Genomic DNA, 25,287 nt, shown 5'->3' with positions numbered 1-25,287 from the left:
CTGTTTATACTGTCATTTTTCCTATCAGTAGGATATTATTTATACAGACCCCACCCATGAACTTCTTGTTTATCTTATTATAGAAATCCTCCAAATCTATAAAAAGAAGCCTCTGTATTAGTTTCTGGAACAAGCACATGTGTTATAATTTTGCACCTCACTACACTTTTTTTTATTTAGCAATCTCTTTGTTAGGCCCTACTCATTCTCATTTTTATCTCAAGGTTGATTTATTTCATTATTTCACATATTAGAGTTGAACTTAACTTTTTAAAGGCTCCATAACAGGACATAGATTCTGGGGCTCCACACCTTAAACTTTATTTTGGGAAGATTTCATCAGGTAGAGATATTCTTGTAAGATACACTTCACTAATTTGTTTAAAGACAAAAAGTGGCTATATGCTGAGATCAGGTACCCCTAGTGAGTGAGTCCTAGATGTCTAGAAGCTTATGTAGGCTTCTCTATGCCAGGTATGCCAATTATGATGGACAAGCTTTCTTTTTTTTTTTTTCTAAGAAATTTTATTTTATTTTTTTTAATATATGAAATTTATTGTCAAATTGGTTTCCATACAACACCCAGTGCTCATCCCAAAAGGTGCCCTCCTCAATACCCATCACTCACCCTCCCCTCCCTCCCACCACCCATCAACCCTCAGTTTGTTCTCAGTTTTTAACAGTCTCTTATGCTTTGGCTCTCTCCCACTCTAACCTCTTCTTTTTTTTTTTTTTTTCCTTCCCCACCCCCATGGGTTTCTGTTAAGTTTCTCAGGATCCACATAAGAGTGAAACCATATGGTATCTGTCTTTCTCTGTATGGCTTATTTCACTTAGCATCACACTCTCCAGTTCCATCCACGTTGCTACAAAAGGCCATATTTCATTTTTTCTCATTGCCACGTAGTATTCCATTGTGTATATAAACCACAATTTCTTTATCCATTCATCAGTTGATGGACATTTAGGCTCTTTCCATAATTTGGCTATTGTTGAGAGTGCTGCTATGAACATTGGGCTACAAGTGCCCCTATGCATCAGTACTCCTGTATCCCTTGGATAAATTCCTAGCAGTGCTATTGCTGGGTCATAGGGTAGGTCTATTTTTAATTTTCTGAGGAACCTCCACACTGCTTTCCAGAGCGGCTGCACCAATTTGCATTCCCACCAACAGTGCAAGAGGGTTCCCGTTTCTCCACATCCTCTCCAGCATCTATAGTCTCCTGATTTGTTCATTTTGGCCACTCTGACTGGCGTGAGGTGATATCTGAGTGTGGTTTTGATTTGTATTTCCCTGATAAGGAGCGACGTTGAACATCTTTTCATGTGCGTGTTGGCCATCCGGATGTCTTCTTTAGAGAAGTGTCTATTCATGTTTTCTGCCCATTTCTTCACTAGGTTATTTGTCTTTCGGGTGTGGAGTTTGGTGAGCTCTTTATAGATTTTGGATCCTAGCCCTTTGTCCGATATGTCATTTGCAAATATCTTTTCCCATTCCGTTGGTTGCCTTTTAGTTTTGTTGGTTGTTTCCTTTGCTGTGCAGAAGCTTTTTATCTTCATAAGGTCCCAGTAATTCACTTTTGCTTTTAATTCCCTTGCCTTTGGGGATGTGTCGAGTAAGAGATTGCTACGGCTGAGGTCAGAGAGGTCTTTTCCTGCTTTCTCCTCTAAGGTTTTGATGGTTTCCTGTCTCACATTCAGGTCCTTTATATGATGGACAAGCTTTCTATGGATTCTCACTAACTCACTATTTTCTAGTTGGATCTCTTTTCTAGAATGAAAAGCCCTGCCCCTGAGGCTAGTTTGATGGGCCAAGTGAAAATGCAACACAGTAATAAATGAGAAATACATGAATTCACTAAGTTGACCAATGGGACAATGAAACAATCTTGTTATAAATCACCCTCACTCCCCTGCCTTATGTAAATAACTGAATTAAAGCAGATAAAAGAAAGATGCAAATTCCTTAAGGGCAGAAATTCACGCAGCATTTGGTGAACAAATAATTATTTTTGGAGAGGGAACGTCACTGGACAAAGTTAATACTGGATAAGCTTTCACATGTTCAGCTTGTGTCAGCTTCACTAAAACTCCTTTTACCCTACAAGACAGCACTACAAGGCAGCTAGGTAAACATGAAATCTTCAGAAAGTATGTATAATGCTAGACTCTCTGGGAATGTGCAAGAAAGATCACTGCTTTTTGTTTTTTTTGCTTTTTAAAAAAAAATGTTTATTTATTTTTGGCAAAGAGGGAGCAAGCATGAGCAGGAGAGGGGCAGAGAGAAAGGGAGACAGAGGATCCGAAGCAGACTCTGCACTGACAGCAGCAAGCCCCATGCAGAGCTTGAACTCATGAACCATGAGATCATGACCTAAGCCGAAGTCAGATGTTCAACTGACTGAGCCACCCAGGTGCCCTGAAAGATCACTGCTTTTAAAGAACTTTACTCTAAAATGCATAACTGAAATGAGGCATAGTACCTAAGAGTGGTGAACTTAGTGTAACTGATTTCATAAAAAGAGAATTCTAGGAGCACCTGGGTGGCTCAGTTGATTGAGCATCTGACTCTTGATTTCAACTCAGGTCATGATCTCAGTTCATTGGATTGAGCCCCACATAAGGCTCTGAGCTGAGAGTGAGGAGCCTGCTTAGGATTCTTTTCCTTTGCCCCACCCCCACCTCAAAATAAGTAAACATTTAAAAAAAAAAAAAAAGAGAGATCTACGTGTGCTAAAGTGATCAAAGAAGCCAGAATGAGGATAATAATTGAGGTAAAAAAAATTTTTTTAATTTTATTTGAGAGAGAGAGAGAGAGAGAGAGAGAGAGAGAGAGGACAGAGCGAGAGGGAGAAAGAGAGAATCCCAAGCAGGCTCTGCACCATCAGCACAGAACCTGATGTGGAGCTTGAACTCACCAACTATGAGATCATGACTTGAGCTGAAATCAAGAGCCAGATGCTTAACCAACTGAGCCACCCAGGCACCTCAAGGTAATCTTGATAAACAGAACATTATAAGGCTGAAGTGTGAAGGGGAAAAGCATACTAGGCACAAACAATGATTTGTAAGCATCGAAGTGAGAATTCTGAAAATGGTGAGTACCTAAATTTAGTTAGGGAGAATACTGAACAGAAGATGGCAATAAAAAGAAGGCTGGAGTCAGACTATAAGGAGTTTCATTTTTCAGACAATGGAGAACCATTAAAGATATGTGATCAAGGGAAAATGTGCCCAAGCTTTTGGAATAGGAATGAAGAGGAGGAAGAATAAGTTGGATTGAGGTTGAAATGGGGGAAGAAGTTTTTAACAGTACCAAATCCTATGATTATAGAAGCAAAATAAAGGTCACGTGATATAACAAATAATAAATGTGTAAAAATATTTTCAGAACCACAAGATGGCATTATGAGGACTCTTACTGAGTGGCACAATGTTAAAAATATGCCAGTCCACTGAAATTTAATGTCAGAAAAGCTTACCAATCTCCTACAATTGTACTTCTCAAACCCAAATTATCTGGGGATCTGGTTAAAATGAAAATTCTGATTCAGCAGGTTAAGGGTGGTACTCTGTATCTTTACATTTCTAACAAGCTCCAAATAATGCTGTTCCACGGACTACACTTTGAGTAGCAAGACGCTAAAACATCTTTCAGCTTCCCTTTCCAAAAAGGCAATACTACTGTGTTTAATCCACTATGCTATAACTATTCCCTTTAGATATTCCTAAGAAATTCCTTTTAAAGGTATTTTCTTATAATGTGAATCAATGTCAGATGGGTTTCAAAAGCTACTATTTTACTTACTTTCATTTTTTTAAGTTTATTTCTTTATTTTGAGAAAGAGAGAGCATAAGTAGGGGAGTGGCAGAGAGAGAGAATCCTAAGCAGGCTCTGCATTGTCAGCATAGAGCCAGATGTGGGTATTGAACTCACAAACTGTGAAATCATGACCTGAGCCAAAGTTGGACAGTTTACTGACTGAGCCACCCAGGCACCCCAAAAGCTACTATTTTAAAAGTCTAAGATGACTCAAGATTCGGGGGATTCAAGATCCTCAAAAACACTTCCACCTGGAAAAATAATCAACTCTATAATACCGTTCTATAACACTATAGTTTTATTCTTTTTTGTAGCTGACAAACTAGAAGATACTATTGTTTCTAATCTTAGGGAGAAAGTAAAAGCCCTGAAAAGACAATACTCTGTCTTTTCACAGTGCACATCAGTGGGTTTTACCAAAACTTGCCCTTACAATGCCCTTAGCATATTCCTTAATCCTTGAAGATAAAGGTAAAAATGTATTTTAAATATTCTATTGAAAGGTATAAAAATTAAATGTGTACACATCCTTCTATTAAGAAAGATTTCTACATGGAAGGATATGCCTTCAATTAGAATCTTTTACCATGAATATAGGCATCATTTGTAAAAGTATATTACTAGTGTTATATACCACACACACATATGTATTAGAATTGGTTGACTCTTGGGATGAAATTTAAGACTTCTGAAATCTCAAGTTTCATTTTTTACCATACTGATGGTCAATAACAACTTTTTTACATAAATTAGCTTCAATAAATACCGATGTCTAGAGAACAGAAATGATATCTTAAAATTGGAAGGTACTATGTGATTAGATCCAACTATTTCATCATATAGGTAAGAATCTGAGATGCAGAGGCTAAAAAGCCCAAAGTCACGTAGGTGCTAACGGCATGTCAAACAAGGAGGGGAGGAGGAAAAAACTAATTTTTAAATCCATTAATGTACAACATACAACAACGTACCAAATACAAAATGTAGTTAAAAGAGTTTCCAGTTCTTCTAACGACTAAGATATAGTTGAGTTTATATTAGGTCTATAAATAAATCACTGATATCCAAGAAAGAAAGAATACATACCAACAAACACGACATGCTACCCCCATATTTAAGAACTCCATAAAAAACGCAATCTGAATAGAGAATGACACATATACACCACATACTTGAGATGGGGCTGCGGTGGGGTGGGTAATGGGATGGTATATAAAGAACAAAGAGAAGACAATGATAACTCTTATCTTCTCAGTAACGGTTCGAAGAGAGCTTCACATACGAAAAGGGCTTAAAAAAAAAAAACTTCCTTTACTCTCATGGATAATTTTTTAATTGGTAAAATCGAGAATCAGGAGGACTGCAAGCTTTTAAAAACATGAAATGTAGATAGCAGTTGGATGTGCATGTGTCATAAGCTCTGTCAGTTACAAGAAAACCAGAGACCCTTTTTTAGTCATAAAATGGGGAATTTTGTGGTTATCACAAATGCTATAAAATTTACTAGCACCAGTTTAAAAAAAAAATCACTGGAGAAGTTTCATGATATCAGAGACAATGGGTTTTAAATCATAGGCATACATTATTATGCCTAAGTTGACAGGTCTGTGCTGCAATGCAGAAATGCAAGCAATATTCCAACATCTGCACCAGAAGGCAGAGACTAGACATGATTCCAGAATAAAGGGCTCTTTAGCTCTTACCTGTTACCTGTGCAACAACTGCTTGGGAAATCCTCCGATTGGCAAGAAAGGCTTTGATTTCCTCTTTTATCACACTGCTGTCCCTCCTAACAAAAACAGAAGACAAGACCAACAATGTATGTTGAAGGTAGAAATCCTCATCTTTGCTAAGAAAGGTGAAGCAGAGAGGTGGGGAGCACATAGAAAGAAAGAACACAAAAATAAAGGTAAACAGACCAAGCTTGTGTGAATATGAAATTAAAACAAACCAAGAAACACCAAATATTCAAGTCCTAAAACATCACACCATCAGACAGACGCTTTAGTGAATGCCACAGTAGATATAAGTCTCATACCAGACGATGGTTAATCGCATGCTGTGTGTAATTCACATTAGGAACAAGGCTGCCATATGGTATATACTAAGTTTCATTACTGAGGAATGAATATACCTTACACAGACAGAAATCCTAGAAAAATAAAAAGCAATAACAACAACAAAAATCAGTTGTGAGTAGACTGTGGGCTCGCATGTTAACTATGAAACTGCATAAATAATGTTCATTTTAAAACCTTTGTTAAAGGAATAGAAATCATCATCATTCTTACAACTGCTAAAAACATTAGCCATTTGAAAATTTTAATTTGCCTTCTTTTTCCTGTATAAACCAAAAAAAAAAAAATTAAGTGGGATGAAATGAATATAGAATTTTAATATAAAAAGGCAACATTAATTTCCTATTATATGTAATATAGAGTACTTAAAACTATATTGTGTCCTTGAGATTACATACGTATTATAGATCTAATTTTTCCTCCACTAAGACAACAACAAATTCTCACAAGACGAGACATTTACTAGAACAACAATGAAAGGCAAGACTTCTATTTCTCCACCACAACAAATACACTTTAAGTAAAACTTATACCCTTAAAACCAACCAATTTCTCTTTGAATACTTTATGTTCAAAAGGATTACATAAATAAAGTATTGATTTTTGATCAAGCTCAAAAAAACCACAGAATAGTGGTAATTTATAATCTCATACAGGGTCAGCAAACTATGGCTAAATCTGGCCTCCCAACTGTTTTTATACAACCTGTAAAAGCTAAGTAAGAATGTTTTTCACACTTGCAGTCATTATGTGATGACAGAGAACACTAACTCTGAACATGAATTAAGCAAAGTATTATCTCCTCACCAAAAATTCCATCCTTCCATTGGTAGGCCTATGTTTTAAAAACTATATTCAATATTGTATTTTGTCAATAAAAATCTGTGCCTTTTTTTTTTCCTCTTAGATGTTAAGTATTAAGTATGTGTATTATATCCTCTATTTTGCCTCTTGGCCACAAAGTGTAAGATGTTTACCATCTACTCTTTCCGACCCCTGATCTGAGAAAAAAGGATCATGAAATCTTTACAAATCATTTTGTAAATGAACCACAAACTTCCAAACTACTTATAGGAGCCCAAGTCTTTCTAAAGATTATTTGGAGTAACAAAAGAAAAGATCCTACCCAAAAATAATCAGTTGTGATTTAACTTAGAGCAGGTATGTTAGCCCTTTCGTGAGGAGGGGCTATACACTGTGTGAATGGATACCAATGTTCCCTTTCAGGAATTCTGGAAAAGAGCAGAGAAGTAATAGTAGTGACAAGCTTTCAATCTGAAGCTCTACTGTATATTCCTGACCTACTGGTTAGAAATGCTAGTCAAAAAGATTCCTAAAGAAAGAAAACAGCTGCCTAATCCAATACTTAAAATTTCTCATACTCCTCTAGATTCTGATCTAGATACTGGCTAGATTCCCTCCAAAATGCTTGTTCATATTGGAAGTTATTTCTTTGAAAAACACGCACTCTCATTTGATTTAAAACTGTGTATCTGAAATAAAAAGGCACAATACACTTAAATACATTTTAAAGTCAAATAAAATAAACTGCTCTGTATAATACAGGTAGTATAGACCAAATGCCTCTCAAAATCCACCAATAAATACCTGCGGAAGGGATAATTTCAGCAGTATGAATTTGCCTTACGTAAATAAAACAACCAAATCATTTGGTCTCTGATACAGCTTCAAAATTAATCTGAAAAAATTTAAATAAAGCACTGCATTGCAATGTATAGACTATCCTTCTAGGAAAATGAAAAGTGAGTTTAACAGAATATTTATTAAGGTTAAATAAAAAACGTGCTTTCTGGGAAAAATGATTAAATGGTATTTTCTTGACTACGGATTTAAATTGGAATTTAAATCAATTTATTTTAAATCAAATTCACCTAGAGTAGACACTAAATCATAAAGAGGAGATAACATTCAATTATTCCAATAGGAAATATCCAATTTGTGAATTATTCACAGCCTTGCAGTATGACATTATCAAGGGCTGCAGAAAGACAAAAAGAACTTCAAAAAGTCTGCAAAACAGCAGCAATTCATTTACCCTCCCATAGACTATATTTTTAGATACTTGGCAAGTTCCTAAGTACCAAGTTAAAATAAGTTAAAAAAATAATAGTAACAAAACCTCTTTAGTCAACTGCTTTACCAGAGAGAAGCTTTTTCAAACTGAAGAAAAACTTAAGACTTAAAAGATAAGGATATGCTTGGGCAAGTCATTTAATAAAGCTGGACCCTGGTTTCATCATCTGGTAAAATGAGAACATTAATACCACCATCACAAGGCTTTTAAAATTTTTCTCCAAGCATGGAAATTAAATTTAAATAAAATTTAGTGTTAAATGTATGTATATGTGTGTATATGTGCATAATATAAAAAATAAAAAATTCTTCAATGAAAAATTTTTTGAAACGGTAAAACCATTAAACAATGACTATTATTTTATAAAACTCCAGAAAGAATCCCAGAAGAAGAAACAAAGGATCTGCTATAATTACCTACATCTGAAGTAAACATCTATACCAGGTGCTTTAAGGCACCATGGAAAGATTTAGTTGGTTTCATCAGGTATAGGTATCCCCTGCTTTCTGAAGGTTCGCAGTATGCCACTCTGCTTTTATAAAAGAGCTACATTAGTATGGCAATAGCATTTTTTGGTAAAGCCAAAATCTCCTTCGGATTTCGGTTAGTGAAAACAGGTACGAATGTAGGTCTTTCCTAAAAGTGAAGTGGTATAACTCAAGCTTTCATATGGTTTGTCAGGGGGTGAGGGCAGACCTGTATTTTCAAAATAGTAATAGCATTCAACTTTCACTGTGTCCAGTTCTCTTATGTATTTCAAAGACCTCCATTCTACAGGGTTAACTATGTTCTTTAAACTTTCACATATTCCCCCTCATTCAGTCTTCTTTAACAACAAGGCTCTCCTACTGTCCACATCAAAACTCTGAAATCACCAGTTTCCTGATGTGAAAACTCTTTTGTTTACTCCAAATCTAATTTCCTTATATTCTCCTACTGCTTACTTTCTGTCTTCATTTGAAATTTTTCATCCTCTTTAAAAAGAATGGATCCCTTTTTCTTCACTTCTTTTTTTTTTTTTTTAGGAAAACCAATTTTTTCAAGTTTTTATTTTAATCACCAAGTGCTTATCGTGATTCACTTCTCTTATAAAATCTCACATTCCTCATGATTTGTACTCCTCAAGTCTTATAGTGAAACACAAGTTGATCTTCTTTGATTCCATGGCTTACTTTCAAGATAATCTACCACTCTATTTGCATCGAACCACTTAAAATCGATGTCCTCTCCTCCTACTACCTTTTCCAAATCACAGCCATGCTGAATTCATCTATCTGGGTGATTTCCACATGAGGATAAAATTCTTCCTTTCCACCCTCCATTGTCATTATTTTTATAACTTGCTAAACTTTCCATTGTTACCCACAGACCTTTCTTAACATCCAAATGAATTAATCAGGAATGCCTCTTTGCAGAATCACCCTTTCTTTAAGACACAATTTAACAGTCATCTATTCAGAGACGTTCTCCCTGATACAGCTAAGAAAGATCTTTTCTTACAACAACTAACTTTATCATTTTAATTATACTACTCACATGCTAACCTATTACATGGTATTCTGTATTATAGCAGTTCCCCAGACCTGGTCTTATCGCTCCTACTAGCCTGTGAAGTCTTTTGGCACAAAGATTGCGTCTTATTCATCATGGGGTTTGCATATAATAGAGCTTAATTTGTTCAGTGAATGAACAAATTTGTAGTTGAAGATAAAAGGTTGTAGTATGGCAAACCTGATCTAGATAATTTATAAAACAGCTCTAAATTCTTAATCTCAGATATGTTTAAGCTTCCTAAATCAGAATGGAAAAAGAGTTATTTATGCTAGTTCAAAATGGCAATCCTTCCATTTCCAGAATGAAGGCTATTAAAGACTACGTGTTTAAAAGTTGTATGCTTTAAGATTTTCTGTATTTTCTCAGTTGATATCACTACACATTCTTTAGGACCCCTTAAAGGTAGCCATCTATCTCAAAGACTTCCAGAGATGGACCAGTCCCTACAAAGACTATTTCACAGGTGAGAAAATATAATTACATATAAATTCTTTAGCTTTTAAATAAAAACCTGCTCCTTTAATTTCTACTCATGGAGATAAAGCATAATTTAAACATTTTAAAGATAATTTTAAAAGAAAAGCTACTCTATATGTATAAACAACATGATAACTGAATTTAGAAAATAAATATCCTAAATCACCTATTGTTAGGCATATAGACAACCACTCAGAATAAAGTCTTAGATCTTGTATAAAATACTAACACAGTTTGTATAAAATACTAACATTTAAGTACATGGGTAGTTAAGCATAACACCTATAATATATGGCATTGTTTATGACTTCTTCATAAGCCTCATTTTACTTGTTATTTTATAATACATACGTGAAAAGAGCAGGCACTTTAATAGATGTACACTGTAATATAAATGGATGTATATATACAACAGTATATAAATATGTGTGTTAATAGATGCATTTAAAAAATATTAATATGTGAAATGGGTGTTCATTCTAGCTCTTGGTTTTAAAGTTCTTCCTAAAATGTTATATATTCAATAATGTGTTGAGAGCTCACATTCTAGTTTCTTTCTTGTTTCACCATGATCAATTAAAAATGAGAAAAGTTACTTTCTTTCTGATTCTTTCCTAACACGTTGATCAAATATACAATTATAACCTAATTTCCATAAAAAATTTCCTTGTGTGCCCTGAAATTATTAGGTATTAAGTCTGAACTCAACGGCTTATGTAATTTGAAAAATATTTATCTTATGGTTGAGTGCTGTAGACGCAGGGAAATGTGAGCATGCAAGATGTGAATTACATGTATCTAGAAAAGGAGACAGGAAGGCATTCAGGTACTCATTCTCCCTACTTACAGCCCACCAAATCTAATTCACTATAATGTCACCATAGTGTTGAGTGATTAGTAAGGGCAGGATAGCCCTATGTAGGCACAGGATACTGAAACATCCACCGCTCAAAAATTTCTCTAACACTCTACCAAATAAAAATTCATCTGGTTAGTAAATGATCTGAAGTGGCAAATGCACGTGGGGGGTGAGGGAGGGAGGAACAGCCCATTAAGGCATTCACAACTTTGTCTTGTGTTGTATCTACCACTGTTCTTAAAATCATACTGAAATCTGCAGATGTGAAAAATTTATTTACAGAGGCAACAGATACCAGAGACATGGTAATAAAGACGTGGGTCAGAATTCAGGCTCTGCCACTTAATATTTAGGTTTTCTTGGGCTAGTTATTTAAATTTTGTGAATCTCAATTTTTCTGCTCCACCTCACACACAGCACTGTCATGATGATTAAAAGGTTGAGAATAGTCATGCAATAAACTTCTCCCTCTGATCTAAGGTTACTATGTGCAAACTTGAGAAAAATTAGAAGTGGGTACAAAGGAGGAGTGCCAGTGTGGGTGAGAACACAATGGCAGAGGACCACAGAGAGCCAGAAAGTTCAGTGAGACCCCCTAGATGATTAGAGAACCAAAGTAGAAGTTCAAAGAAGCAGAGAATAGGACAAAGTATCCTAACTATACAACAAGTGGCAGTTTGTAAATTAAATGCTGGTAACAGTGCATAAACATGTATACATTTAATGATGAAACGTGAATGTGCATTTATGGTGGGATTTAATTACAAATCCTATTCATTGCTAAATAGGTTTTCTGTTTATTTTGAAAACATAGTTGCATTACAACAATATGCCAATGTAAGAGTTAATAGTTAAGTTTGTAGACCATTGTAGTCAAGCTTTAGATCTTGGTCAATCTCCCAGAGCCCTTTGTTTACATGAAAGTTTCCCTAAATTTCATGGCAGTCTAATACACATTTGGGAATTAACTATTATATGTTAAAAGCTTATTAAAACTGATTAATGACAGCAACAAAAAACAAGCAGCATATAAATTTTATTAGTGATACCCTCTCTACTCAGAATAATTAAAAGCTAACCTTGTTATATTTCAGGGACTTAAGTAACTTCTATTTGCCCAAATGGTTTTCTCGCTCAATCATGACAATGATATACATATTAAAATCAAAAGAACACCTAAACTGTGGCTAGCTGCTTTAATAAATGACAATGAATTCAAAGCCAAATTGATCTCTTATTTTTTTAAGTTTTAAACATTTAAATAACAGGGTCCAATGGCTTCTCTATGAACCTATTCATCATAGGAATTACATTGGCATCTAGATGCAATAGCCCTTCAACTCATGATTCCATATAAGGCAGTGTAACCCTAAAAACAAATTTGGGACTGTTTGTTTAAAAGGTATTTTACCACGGCAGTACTATAGAATAGATCTTCCATACGGCAATATTAAGTCACTATTATACTATCTTCAAGTCTTAAAATCTTTAGGAAGAACTATAACTCATAGGTTTTAATTTTATTTCTGACAAAATTCGTACTGTAAATTCTTTCATTATCTATTGTAACTACCTGCAGGCTCTCCTCCCTACTACAGTAGTGGTAATCTATTGAAAACAATGTTTTTATCATGTCTATTCCCACAGACCTGTAAAAAAGCCTTAATTCCAGTCAAATTAAACATAAACTACTTGCGTGGAACTCAAATCTTCCAAAACCTGTACTGAGTCGTAATATTCTTATTACCATAGTCTAGCCCATACAATCTTTAGAAGCCTAAACATGTCTTGCCTTTTCTACCTATTATTTACTATTCCCTTAACTTTAAATAAAATTCCTATATTTCAAAACAAAGGCTATTCTTTCAGATTTAGCTCAAATTCATCCATTCACATAACATATTAAACCGTTACTCTGTGTCAAGGACAATTCTAGATTCTGGAAACACAACATTTGAAAACACATGGTTCTGTCCTCAAAGTGTTCCAGGTCCAGTGTGAAGTCTTTCCTAATCACCTCTGTTGAAAGTAGACTTCTCTCTTTTTCAGTGTTTAAAACAACAAAGGCTTATACTTCCCTTGTAACGGATAACAAAAAATATATAAATATATGCATCTCTTAAATTAGAACTTTAGCTTCTTAGGGGTAGAAACCATGTCTATTCTTCTTCGTAAGAACACTTTTTAAATAACAGGTCCTCAAAATTCTTTTGTTGTGGTATGTTAGAGTGAAAAATTAAGAGTGTATACATTTTGTATCATAAAATCATCTCTCTCAAAAATTCTAAGGATCAAAAAAAAAAATTCTAAGGATCAGAATGTGTCTGTTAAAAATCCAGAAAATACAGATGTTAGCAATTAGAACTACAAAGAGAAGGCTAACTTCTGCTTTGGTAAACAGAATGTAAAAGGTTTATCAAGCAGCAAAGAGAAAGGGCTAAGGTAGAGAAGACAAAATCTGAATTATAATCATAAAATTAGAAATTTTTTTCTTTCATCTCCAAGAGGAGGAGGGGGAAATCACAGTTCTTAACAGGTAAGTAGCTGAAATACAGTATATTACTCAAAACCAATCTAAGAACACAGACATTCTGGGGACTCTTGAGTAAGCAGAATAACTAACCTCATTAACTCCTCCACTTTATCATCTACATCTAGGTCCTCTTCTGAGGCTTCAAAACTGTATGACCTCTGACCCATGCTGTTTGCATGGTAGCGAGTGGGTGACATCTTTCCATTGGATGTAGATAATCGCTCGTTATTCTCTCTCCCATTTTGATTGGTAGTGCAAGGCTGTGGGGAGGTATCATAACTGTTGCTGGGTGATGGGGACATTCCAGAATGCTGGGTCTGTGTGGAAGCTGTAGCTGTAGAGGAAGATGCTGGAACATTGTTGGTACTATTCCCATAAGAACTTCCTCCATAGCTGGACCTTCTTCCAAACTTGTCACTATGCTCTTGATCAAGACGGTCCAACGTTTCCAAGGCATGGAGAATTTCATGTTTAGTCATTCCAGTACGCCGAAGGCGCTGAAGCAGATCTATCTGCTCTATGGTAAATCTGGGTTCATCTGTATAGTGAGACATGGTTTCCAGCAAACTAAAAAAAAAAAAAAGTTTATTTACAATACTACCAAAAAACGTATCATTATAGAGAATGCTCAGAAGATGCAAAATATTTCTACACCTTAATGAAAGTGATTAAGACATTACTATTATAAAAAATTACATTATATATTATAATAATCTCTCCATGCCAAAATATTATTGTCATGGCAAATGGATTGGTGTAGTTACGGAGTTTATTAGCAGATGGACATTAGATATAACGTAAAACCCAATTTGGCATACAATTTACATTTTCTGCAATTTGGTAAATATTTGAAGCACAATTTCAGATATGGCATTAATACCAAAATAACAGATTAGATACATATACTTTTAATCCTAGTTTATCTGATTACTTGCAGGTATTTTTACCATCTCAAATTCAGTACTCTACATTAGAGTACTATTAATGAAAAGTTATTGAGAAAATAGTTTGTATTGTCTCGATTTACTAAATATCAGCAAAACTGACCTAGGAACTCTATTATCTTCATTTAGTGTAAACAAATGATTTGGTAAGGTAAGCCTAGGCAAATACTAGTAACTAGCAAAAATATTTAAATGGAAAAGAGAAGTACATTAAAAATCTCATTAAGCATTTCACCCACCACTTAGCAATTTCGTTTAGTATCTCATCTCCGTAATGCATTCTCTCTTAACAGTTATCCCAAGAAATTGATCTTTCATGGTTGTAGCCAAACTATTCATTTTTCTTAGAAAATTGCTTCCACATGGTTCCTTTAACTAACACAAGAAACTGTAGCACACCACAAAATGCCAGAGTCATAACAATATTAAGTTTAAGGAAATTATCAAATTTAAATATTCTCACTACTTGAATGTTTTTCTTATAAAACCTGACTATCCTAATTTAAGATTTTTTTTAAGTGGTAATTTCTTCTATTTTTACTATTATAGTTCTAGTGCCAAATAGGATTCATGGCATACAGCAGGCTCTAGATAAGTGTTTGCTAATGGAAATAAACATCAAGGAATTTTCTCAACCTTTACAGGTAAATATCTGTTCTGGGCCAGTTCTCCATAGCTGTTCAAAGTCTGTTTCTTCATCCCTCTCTACTGCAAATTTATTGAACGTTCACTTCTCGGCAGGAATTGGGCAACAGTTTCATATAATGAAATTTCATCTAATCTTCAAAACAACCCTCTGTGGCAGAATTTTAAGATTTTATATTGACTGATTATTGGGGAAACTAAGGCTCAGATTGGTTCTGTACCTTGCAAAAAGTCTGATTAAGAGCAGAAAAAAGATTTAAACCTAGATCTTATTGACTCCAAAAGCATGTATGATTCCGTTTTCCAGTATATTGCAGAACTTACTGGAATCCTATGATCTGGGATATAGGCTATACTCTTTTAAGTCTCCAGTTAAAACCACTTAGATAAAAATCACTCTACTGATGGACTAGGGGTTCTAGGAATAGTTTTTTTTTGTTTTTTTTAATCTTTGCTCCATCTGGAATTAATATTTACTTAGTAAGTGTGAAAGGATTTCAGCTTTATTTGTTCCCAAATGCTTCACTGAGTAATATGTTTCTTTTCCTCTAACCTGAAATACCACCTTTCTCATATGCAAAATATCCATACAAATCTGTATCTATCTTTGGATTCTCTATTCTATTCCATTGATTGTTTTGTCTTTCAAATCCTAAAAATAAGCAGACAGAAATCTAGACCTTTTATGTGAAATCACTCTAGTTTTAGAGACAGGCTAATTAAAAATAAAAACAAACATTTTGTGAGCCAAAAATAACATGTTGCAAGCCATTTGTGGTCACAGGCTACAATGTCTTACACCTAAACATTATCTTCTGTTTTCTTCCAATACTCACTGTGACAAGCTATCCATGATAAGTCCTATTTTTATGATTACTGTATTGCCTAAGTTTTTTCCTCCAACATTTTATAATGAAAAATAATAAACATACAGAAAAATTAAAATAAATTTACAGTGAACACCCACATACTAACCATCTGAATTTTCCCATTAGCATTTTACTTACTTTATAACTATCCATTATATCCATTAACTATCCATTCCCTATGCATTCCCTATGCATTCATACCTACATTCATACCTACATTCATCTTTTTTTATGCATTTCAAATTCAGTTACAGACATCTGTACACTTCCTTCTAGACACTTCCACATGCATTTCATTAACTTGAGTTCAGTTATTTGTTCACATTTTTCTTTTGAGGTAAAATTTACATAAAAGAAAATGCATAAATCTTATGTTTACCATTCTAAGAGTTTTGAGAAGTACATACTGTAAAAATGAAATACATAAAAAATAAAATAAAAATAATTTAAAAAGGGACACTTGGGTGGCTCAGTCAGTTAAGCATCTGACTCTTAGTTTTGGCTCAGATCATAATCTCACAGTCATGAGATCGAGCTCTGCATCAGGCTCCACACTGGGAATGAAACCTACTTGGAATTCTCTCTCCTCCTCTCCCTCTGCCCCTCCCTGACTTGTGAAAACATCTGCGTGCTCTCTCCTTCTCTCTCTCTCTCTCTCTCTCTCTCTCTCTCTCTCACGCACACACACACACACACACAAAATCTGTGAAAATGTGTATGAAGATAAAGAATTTTACTACCACTCCAAGAAGTGCCCATTTCCAGTTAATCCTTGGCCCCTTCCCAGTTAATCCGGGACTGCTTCTCTCATAGGGAACCACTGCTCAAATTTTTCCCACCCCAGATTAGTTTTCCCTGTTCTAGAACTTGATATAAATGGAAGTTCTATGTACTCTTTTGTGTAATTTCTATGTACTTTTTTCACTCAGCATAAAGTTTTTGAGGTTGATCTACAACGTTGTATCAGTAGTTTGTTCCTTTTTATTGTTGAGTAGTACTTCATTATGGGAATATACTACATGTTTATCCATTCTATTTTAGACACATGAACTGTTCCCAATCGTTAGCTACCTAAATACTGTGGCTATTACAATTGTACTTTACTACTTGTTAGCTTAATAAATGCCCCCCTGCCACATATATCATAAGCTGGTTGACAGAGAAGAGAAAATTTCACAACCAGAGTAACTCATTTACTTTTTTTCCTGACCAATTTCAAAAGAACAATACACCCTGCTTAACATAAATGATATATTATTAAAATGCTATGCAGTGTTGCTAATGTTCTATGCTCTATGCTAGTTAACATTGCACTGTTATATTCACTGTGAATATCCATCAAGTTGTGACTATTGATAGGTGTATTTTTCAGTAGGTATATTATGCTTAAATAAAGTTTGTTGAATATCTACGTGAACATTTTCTGAGTGGCTTATAAGTACACTTAACACTCCACTTTCTGTTATAACCCTTAACCTTTTGTCTGCTCCATCCAGTGCTTAGTAATATATTAACCCCTAATCCTAGGAACTTCTCTTTAAAATTAGCTGCAAACAACATAAACAAATGGAAAGATATTCCATGCTCATGAATTATAAAAGTCAATATTGTTAAAATGTCCACACTATGCAAAGCAATCTACAGATTTAATGCAACCCCTATCAAATTACCAATAGCATTTTTCACAGAACTAGAGTAAATCATCATAAAATTTGTATGCAACCACAAAAGACCCAAATAGCCAAAACAATCTTAAAAAAGAAGAACAAAACTGGAGGTATCACAATCCCAGATTTCAAGATATACTACAAAGTACCTTGCTACAAGATTTCAAGATATACTACAAAGTACCATTACTACAAAGTAGTAGTAATCAAAACAGTATGGTACTGGCACAAAAACAGACATGTAGATCAATAGAACAGAATGGAGAGCCCCGAAATAAACTCACGATTATATGGTCAACTAATCTTTGGCAAAATACCAAGAATAAGCAATGGGGAAAAAACATTCTTTTTAACAAATGGTGTTGGGAAAACTGGACAGCTACATGCAAAAGAATAAAATTAGACCACTTTCTTATACCATACACAAAAATAAACTCAAGATGAATTAAGGACCTAACTGTGAGACCTGAAACCATAAAAGACCTAGACAGAACAGAGCACAGGCAATAATTTCTCTGACAACATCTTTCTAGATAGACCCCTGGGACAAGGGAAACAAAAACAAAAACTATTGAGACTACATCAAAATAAAAGGCTTCTTTCTGCACAGCAAAGGAAACAGCACAACTAAAAGACAACCTAATAAATGGCAGAAGATACTTACAAATGACATATCTGATAAAGGGTTAGTATCCAAAATACATAAAGAATTGACCCATCTATTTGCTGTCTACAAGAGACCCATTTTCAACCTGAAGACACCTTCTAATTGAAAGTGAGGGGATGGAGAACCATCTATCATGCTACTGGTAGTCAAAAGGAAGCTGGATTAGCCATACTTATATCAGACAAACTAGATTTTAAACTAAAGGCTGTATCAAAATGTGAACAAGGGCATTATATCATAATTATGGGGTCTCTCCATCAAGAAGAGCTAACAATTATAAATGTTTATGCATTCAATTCGGAAGTACCCAAATATATAAAACAATTAATCACAAACATAAGAAATCTTAGTGGTAAGAATGTGGTAATTGCAGGAGACTTTAATACTCCACTTACAATGATGGACAAATCATCTAACAGAAAATCAATAAAGAAACCATGGCTCTGAATGATATACTGGACCAGATGGACTTCACAGATATATTCAGAACTTTTCATCCTAAAGCAGCAGAACACACATTCTTCTTGAGTGCACATGGAACATTCTCCAAGATAGATCACATGCTGGGTCACAAAAGAGCACTCAATAAATGTTGAAGAATTCAGATCATACTACGCACATTTTCAGATCACAATGCTATGAAACTTGAAATCAACCACAGGAAAAAGTCTGGGAAAACCTCCAAATGCATGGAGGTTAAAGAACACCTTACTAAAGAATGAATGGGTCAACCAGGCACTTAGAGAAGAAATTTAAAAATATATGGAAACAAATGAAAATGAAAACACAACAGTCCAAACCTTTTGGGATGCAGCAAAGCAAAGGCAGTCATAAGAGGAAAATACATTGCAATCCAGGCCTTTCTCAAGAAACAAGAAAAATCCCAAATACAAAATCTAACAGAAAACCTAGAGGAACTCAAAGCAGAACAACAAAGAAACTCCAAGGCCAGCAGCCAAACAGAAATAATATAGAATCCAAGAAAAACAGATCAATGTAACTAAGAGCTGGCTTTTTGAAAAAATAAACAAAATTGATAAACTGCTAGCCAGACTTTTCAGAAAAAGAGGGAGGATCCAAATACATAAAATCATGAATGAAAATGGATTTATCAAAACCAATCCCTCAGAAATACAGTTGTCAGAGAACACCATGAAAAATTATATGCCAACAAACTGGACAACCTGGAAGAAATGGACAAATTCCTAGACACCCACACACTACCAAAACTCAAATGGGAAGAATAGAAAATTTGAACAGACCCATAACTAGTGAAGAAATTGAATCAGTTATCAAAAATCTCCCAACAAATAAGAGTTCTGGGCCAGATGGCTTCCCGGGGTGGGGGGGTTCTACTAGATATTTAAAGCAGAGTTAATACCTATCCATCTCAAGCTGTTCCAAAAAATAGAAACGAAGGAAAACTTCTGGACTCATTCTATGAAGCCAGCATTACCTTGATACCCAAACCAGACAGAGACTCACCAAAAAGGAGACTTAACAGGCCAATATCCCTGATGAACATGGATGCAAAAATCCTCAACAAGATACTAGCAAAATGAATTCAACAGCATATAAAAAGAATTATTCACCATGATCAAGTGGGATTCATTCCTGGGCTGCAGGGCTGGTCCAATATTCACAAATCAATGTGATATATCACATTAATAAAAGAGAGGATAAGAACCATATGATCCTGCCAATAGATGCAGAAAAAGCATCTGACAAAATACAGCATCCTTTCTTAATAAACACCCACAATAAAGTTGGGATAGAAGGAACATACCTAAACACCATAAAAGCCATATATGAAAAGCCCACAGCTAATATCATCCTCAATGGGGAAAAATTGAGAACTCTCCCTGAGGTCAAGAACATGACAGGGATGTCCACTCTCATCACTATTGTTTAACATAGTGCTGGAAATCCTAGTATCAGCAATCAGACAACAAAATGAAATAAGAGGCATCAAAATTGGCAAAGAAGAAGTCGAACTTTTACTTTTCACAGACAAAATGATACTCTACCTGGAAAAACCTGAATGACTCCACCAAAAAGCTGTTAGGACTGATACGTGAATTCAGCAAAGTTGCAGGTACAAAATCAATGTACAGAAATTGATCGCATTTCTTTACACCAATAATGAAGCAACAGAAAGAGAAATCAAGAAACTGATCCCATTTACAACTACACCAAGAACCATAAAATACCTACGAATAAACCTAACTGAAGATGTAAAAGATCTGTTTGCTGAAAACTACAGAAAGCTTATGAAAGAAACTGAAGAAGACACAAAGAAATAGAAAAACATTCCCTGCTCATGAATTAGAAGAATGAATATCGTCACAATGTCTATAGTACCCAAAGTAGTCTACACATTCAATGCAATCCCAGTCAAAATTGCACCGGCATTCTCCTCAAAGCTAGAAAAAACAATCCTAAAATTTATATGGAACCAGAAAAGACCCTGAATAGCCAAAGTAATATTGAAAAAGAAAACTAAAGTGGGAGGCATCACAATCCCAGACTTCAGCCTCTACTACAAAGTTGTAATCATCAAGACAGTATGGTATTGGCACAAAAACAGACACTCAGATCAGTGGAATAGAATAGAGAACCCAGAATCGGACCCACAAATGTATGGCCAACTAATCTTTGACAAAGCAGGAAAGAATATCCAATGGAATAAAGACAGTCTCTTCAGCAAATGGTGCTGGGAAAACTGGATAGCAACATGCAGAAAAATGAACCTGGACCACTTTCTTACACCATACACAAAAATAAACTCAAAATGGAGGAAAGACCTACATGTGAGACAGGAAACCATCAAAACCCTAGGGGAGAAAGCAGGCAACAACTTCTTTGACCTCAGCCACAGCAATTTCTTGCTCGACACATCTCCAAAGACAAGGCAATTAAAAGCAAAAATGATCTATTGGGCTCTCATCAAGATAAAAAGCTTCTGGGGCGCCTGGGTGGCGCAGTAGGTTAAGCGTCCGACTTCAGCCAGGTCACGATCTCGCGGTCCGTGAGTTCGAGCCCCGCGTCAGGCTCTGGGCTGACGGCTCGGAGCCTGGAGGCTGTTTCCGATTCTGTGCCTCCCTCTCTCTCTGCCCCTCCCCCGTTCATGCTCTGTCTCTCTCTGTCCCAAAAATAAATAAAAAACGTTGAAAAAAAATTAAAAAAAAAAAAAAAAGATAAAAAGCTTCTGCACAGCAAAGGAAACAATCAGCAAAACTAAAAGGGAACCAATGGAATGGAAGAAGATATTTGCAAATGACATATCAGATAAAGCATTAGTATCCAAAACCTATAAAGAACTTACCAAACTCCACACCCAAAAAACAAATAATCCACTTAAGACATGAGAAGAAATGAACAGACACTTGCCAAAGACGACATCCAGATGGGCAACAGACACATGAAAAGATGTTCAACATCACTCATCATCAGGGAAATACAAATCAAAACCACACTGAGATACCACCTCACGCCAGTCAGAATGGCTAAAACGAACAACTCAGGAAACAACAGATGCTGGTGAGGATGTGGAGAAACGGGAACCCTCTTGCACTGTTGATGGGAATGCAAACTGGTGCAGCTGCTCTGGAAAACAGTATGGAGGTTCCTCAAAAAATTAAAAATAGAGCTACCGTTACAACCAGCAATAGCACTACTAGGAATTTATCCATAGGATACAGGAGTGCTGATTCATAGGGGCACGTGTACCCCAATGTTTATAGCAGCACTTTCAACAATAGTCAAATTATGGAGAGAGCCTAATTGTCCGTCAACTGATGAATGGATAAAGAAGATATGGCTTATATATACAATGGAATACTACTGGCAATAAGAAAGAATGAAATGATGCCATTTGCAGCAACACAGATAGAACTGGAAGGTATTATGGTGAACGAAATAAGTCAGTCAGAGAAGGACAGATATTATATGTTTTCACTCATATGTGGACCTTGAGAAACTTAACAGAAGACCATGGGAGAAGGGAAAGGGAAAAAAATATAGTTACAAACAGAGAGGGAAGGAGACAAGCCATAAGAAACTCTTAAATACAGAGAACAAACTGAGGGTTGATGGAGGGGTGGGAGAAAGGGGAAAATGGGTGATGGGCCTGGAGGAGGGTACTTGTTGGGATGAGCACTGGGTGGGTGTTGTATGCAAACGATTAACCACGGGAATCTACCCCAAAAACCAAGAGCACGCTTTACACACTGTATGTTAGCCAATTTGACAATAAATTATATTAACTATATATATATATATGAAGAATTTATACAACACCAAAAAAACAATCCAATTAACAAATGAGAAGACAAGAACATTTTTCTTTTTTTTACATTATGTAAAAGATTTATTATATGTCATAAAGGTAATATGTGTTATTTTATATATATTAACATTCAACTGTTTTTAACTATCATTTTTTCTCTGTTGTATTTTCTATAACAGTGACTTTGTTTTTATATTTTTAAGTTTATTTTTTTAATTTACATCCAAGTTAGCTAGCATATAGTGCAACAATGATTTCAGGAATAGATTCCTTAGTGCCCCTTACCCATTTGGATCATCCCCATCCCACAACCCCTCCAGCAACCCTCTGTTTGTTCTCTATAGTTAAGAGTCTCTTATGTTTTGTCCCCCACCCTGTTTTTATATTATTTTTGCTTCCCTTCCCTTATGTTCATCTGTTCTGTATCTTAAAGTCCTCACATGAGGAAGTCCTATGATTATCTGACTAGTTTTGCTTAGCATAATGCCCTCTAGCTCCATTCACATAGTTGCAAATGGCAAGATTTCATTCTTTTTGATTCCCGAGTAATACTCTATTGTATGTATGTATGTATGTATGTATGTATGTATGCATGTATGCATGTATGTATGTATGTACGCGTGGTATGTGTGTGTATATACATATACATACCACATCTTCTTTATCCATTCATCCATCGATGGACATTTGGGCTCTTTCTATACTTTGGCTATTGTTGATAGTGCTACTATAAACACTGGGGTGCACATGTGCCCCTTTGAAACAGCATACCTGTATCTCTTGGATAAATACCTAGTAGTGCAATTGCTGAGTCATGGGGTAGTTCTATTTTTAGTTTTTTGAGGAACCTCCACATTGTTTTCCAGAGTGACTGCACCAGTTTGCATTCCCACCAGCAGTGAAAAAGAGATCCTCTTTCTCTGCATCCTCACCAACATCTGTTGTTGCCTGAGTTGTTAATGTTAGCCATTCTGACAGGTGTGTGAGGTGATATCTCATTGTGGTTTTGATTTGTATTTCCCTGATGATGAGTGATGTTGAGCATTTTTTCATGTGTCGGTTGGCCATCTGGATGTCTTCTTTGGAAAAGTGTCTATTTGTGTCTTTTGCCCATTTTTTCACTGGATTGTTTGTTTTTTGGATGTTGAGTTTGATAAGTTCTTCATAGATTTTGGATACTAACCCTTTATCTGATATGTTGTTTGCAAATACCGTCTCCCATTACATCCGTTGCCTTTTAGTTTTGCTGATTGTTTCCTTTGTTGTGCAGAAGCTTTTTATCTTGATGAGGTCCCGATAGTTCATTTTTGCTTTTGTTTCCCTTGCCTCCGGAGGTGGAGACTTTTTGAGTAAGAAGTTGTTGTAGCCAAGGTCGAAGAGGTTTTTGCCTGCTTTCTCCTCTAGGGTTTTGATGGCTTTCTGTCTTACAGTTAGGTCTTTCATCCGTTTTGAGTTTATTTTTATGTATGGTGTAAGAAAGTGGTCCAGGTTCATTTTTCTGCATGTTGCTGTCTGGTTTTCCCAGCACCACTTGCTGAAAAGACTGTCTTTTTTCCATTGGATATTCTTTCCTGCTTTGTCAAAGATTAGCTGGCCAAACGTTTGTGGGTCCATTTCTGGGTTCTCTATTCTGTTCCATATCTGAGTGTCTGTTTTTGTGCTAGTACCATACTTTCTTGATGATTACAGCTTTGTAATACAGCTTAAAGTCTGGGATGGTGATGCCTCCTGCTTTGGTTTTCTTTTTAAGATTGCTTTGGCTATTCAGGGTCTTTTCTGGTTCCATACAAATTTTAGGATTGTTTGTTCTGGCTCTGTGAAGAATGCTGGTGTTATTTTGATAGGTATTGCATTGAATATGTAGATTGCTTTGGGTAGAATTAACATTTTAACAATATTTGTTCTAACTATCTAGGAGCATGGAATATTTTTCCATTTTTTTTTTCGAACAGACATTTTTCTAAAGACATACTTGGGGCACCTGGGTGGCTCAGTCGGTTAAGCGGCCGACTTCGGCTCAGGTCATGATCTCGCGGTCCATGAGTTCGAGCCCCTCATCAGGCTCTGTGCTGACGGCTCAGAGCCTGGAGCCTGTTTCGGATTGTGTGTCTCCCTCTCTCTGACCCTCCCCCATTCATGCTCTGTCTCTCTCTGTCTCAAAAATAAACGTTAAAAAAAAAAAAAAGACATACAGATGGTCATCAGACACACGAAAAGATGGTCAACATCACTATCAGGGAAATGCCAATCAAAACTACAAGATCCCTAGGGGCACCTGTGAGTCAGTTAAGCGTCTCTGTTAGGCTCAGGTCATGATCTCACGGTTCATGTGTTCGAGCCCCGTGTTGGGCTCTGTGCTGACAGCTTGGAGCCTGGAGCCTGCTTCAGATTCTGTGTCTCTCTGTCCCTCCCCCCCCCCCCACCACCTGCCGACACTCTGTCTCTCAAAAAACTTAAAAAAAAAAACCAAAAAAAAAACAACTACAAGATCTCACCTCACACCTGTCAGAATGACTAAAATCAAAACCACAAGAAACAAGAAGTGTTGGTGAGGATGTGGAGAAAAAGGAACCCTCGTGCACTACTGGTGGGAATGCAAACTGGCGCAGCCACTGTGGAAAACAGTATGGAGGTTCCTCAAAAATTTGAAAATAGAACTACCCTATGATGCAGTAATTTTACTACTGGGTATTTACCCAAAGAAAACAAAAAACTATTTCAAAAAGATAGATGAGCCCCTATGTTTACTGCAGCATTATTTACAATAATCAACTTATGGAAGTGGCCC

General features: G+C 35.7%; 1 protein-coding gene across 8 annotated transcripts in view; it reads right to left on the bottom strand.

The window, feature by feature from the left end:
• HMBOX1 (homeobox containing 1) overlaps nucleotides 1-25,287 on the bottom strand; it is a 196,402-nt gene that overhangs the window by 91,409 nt on the left and 79,706 nt on the right. For all 8 annotated transcript variants that reach the window (XM_030312693.2, XM_032592873.1, XM_032592874.1 and 5 more), the window contains 2 exons: nucleotides 13,510-13,986; nucleotides 5,527-5,612 (listed from right to left, as the gene is read on the bottom strand). In XM_030312693.2, coding sequence (XP_030168553.1) covers nucleotides 5,527-5,612; nucleotides 13,510-13,986 — 563 coding nt within the window. The remainder of the gene's footprint in view (nucleotides 1-5,526; nucleotides 5,613-13,509; nucleotides 13,987-25,287) is intronic.

Source organism: Lynx canadensis, chromosome B1, assembly GCF_007474595.2.
Source record: "Lynx canadensis isolate LIC74 chromosome B1, mLynCan4.pri.v2, whole genome shotgun sequence".
Taxonomy (NCBI): domain Eukaryota; kingdom Metazoa; phylum Chordata; class Mammalia; order Carnivora; family Felidae; genus Lynx; species Lynx canadensis.
This window is presented reverse-complemented; position numbering and strand designations above follow the sequence as displayed.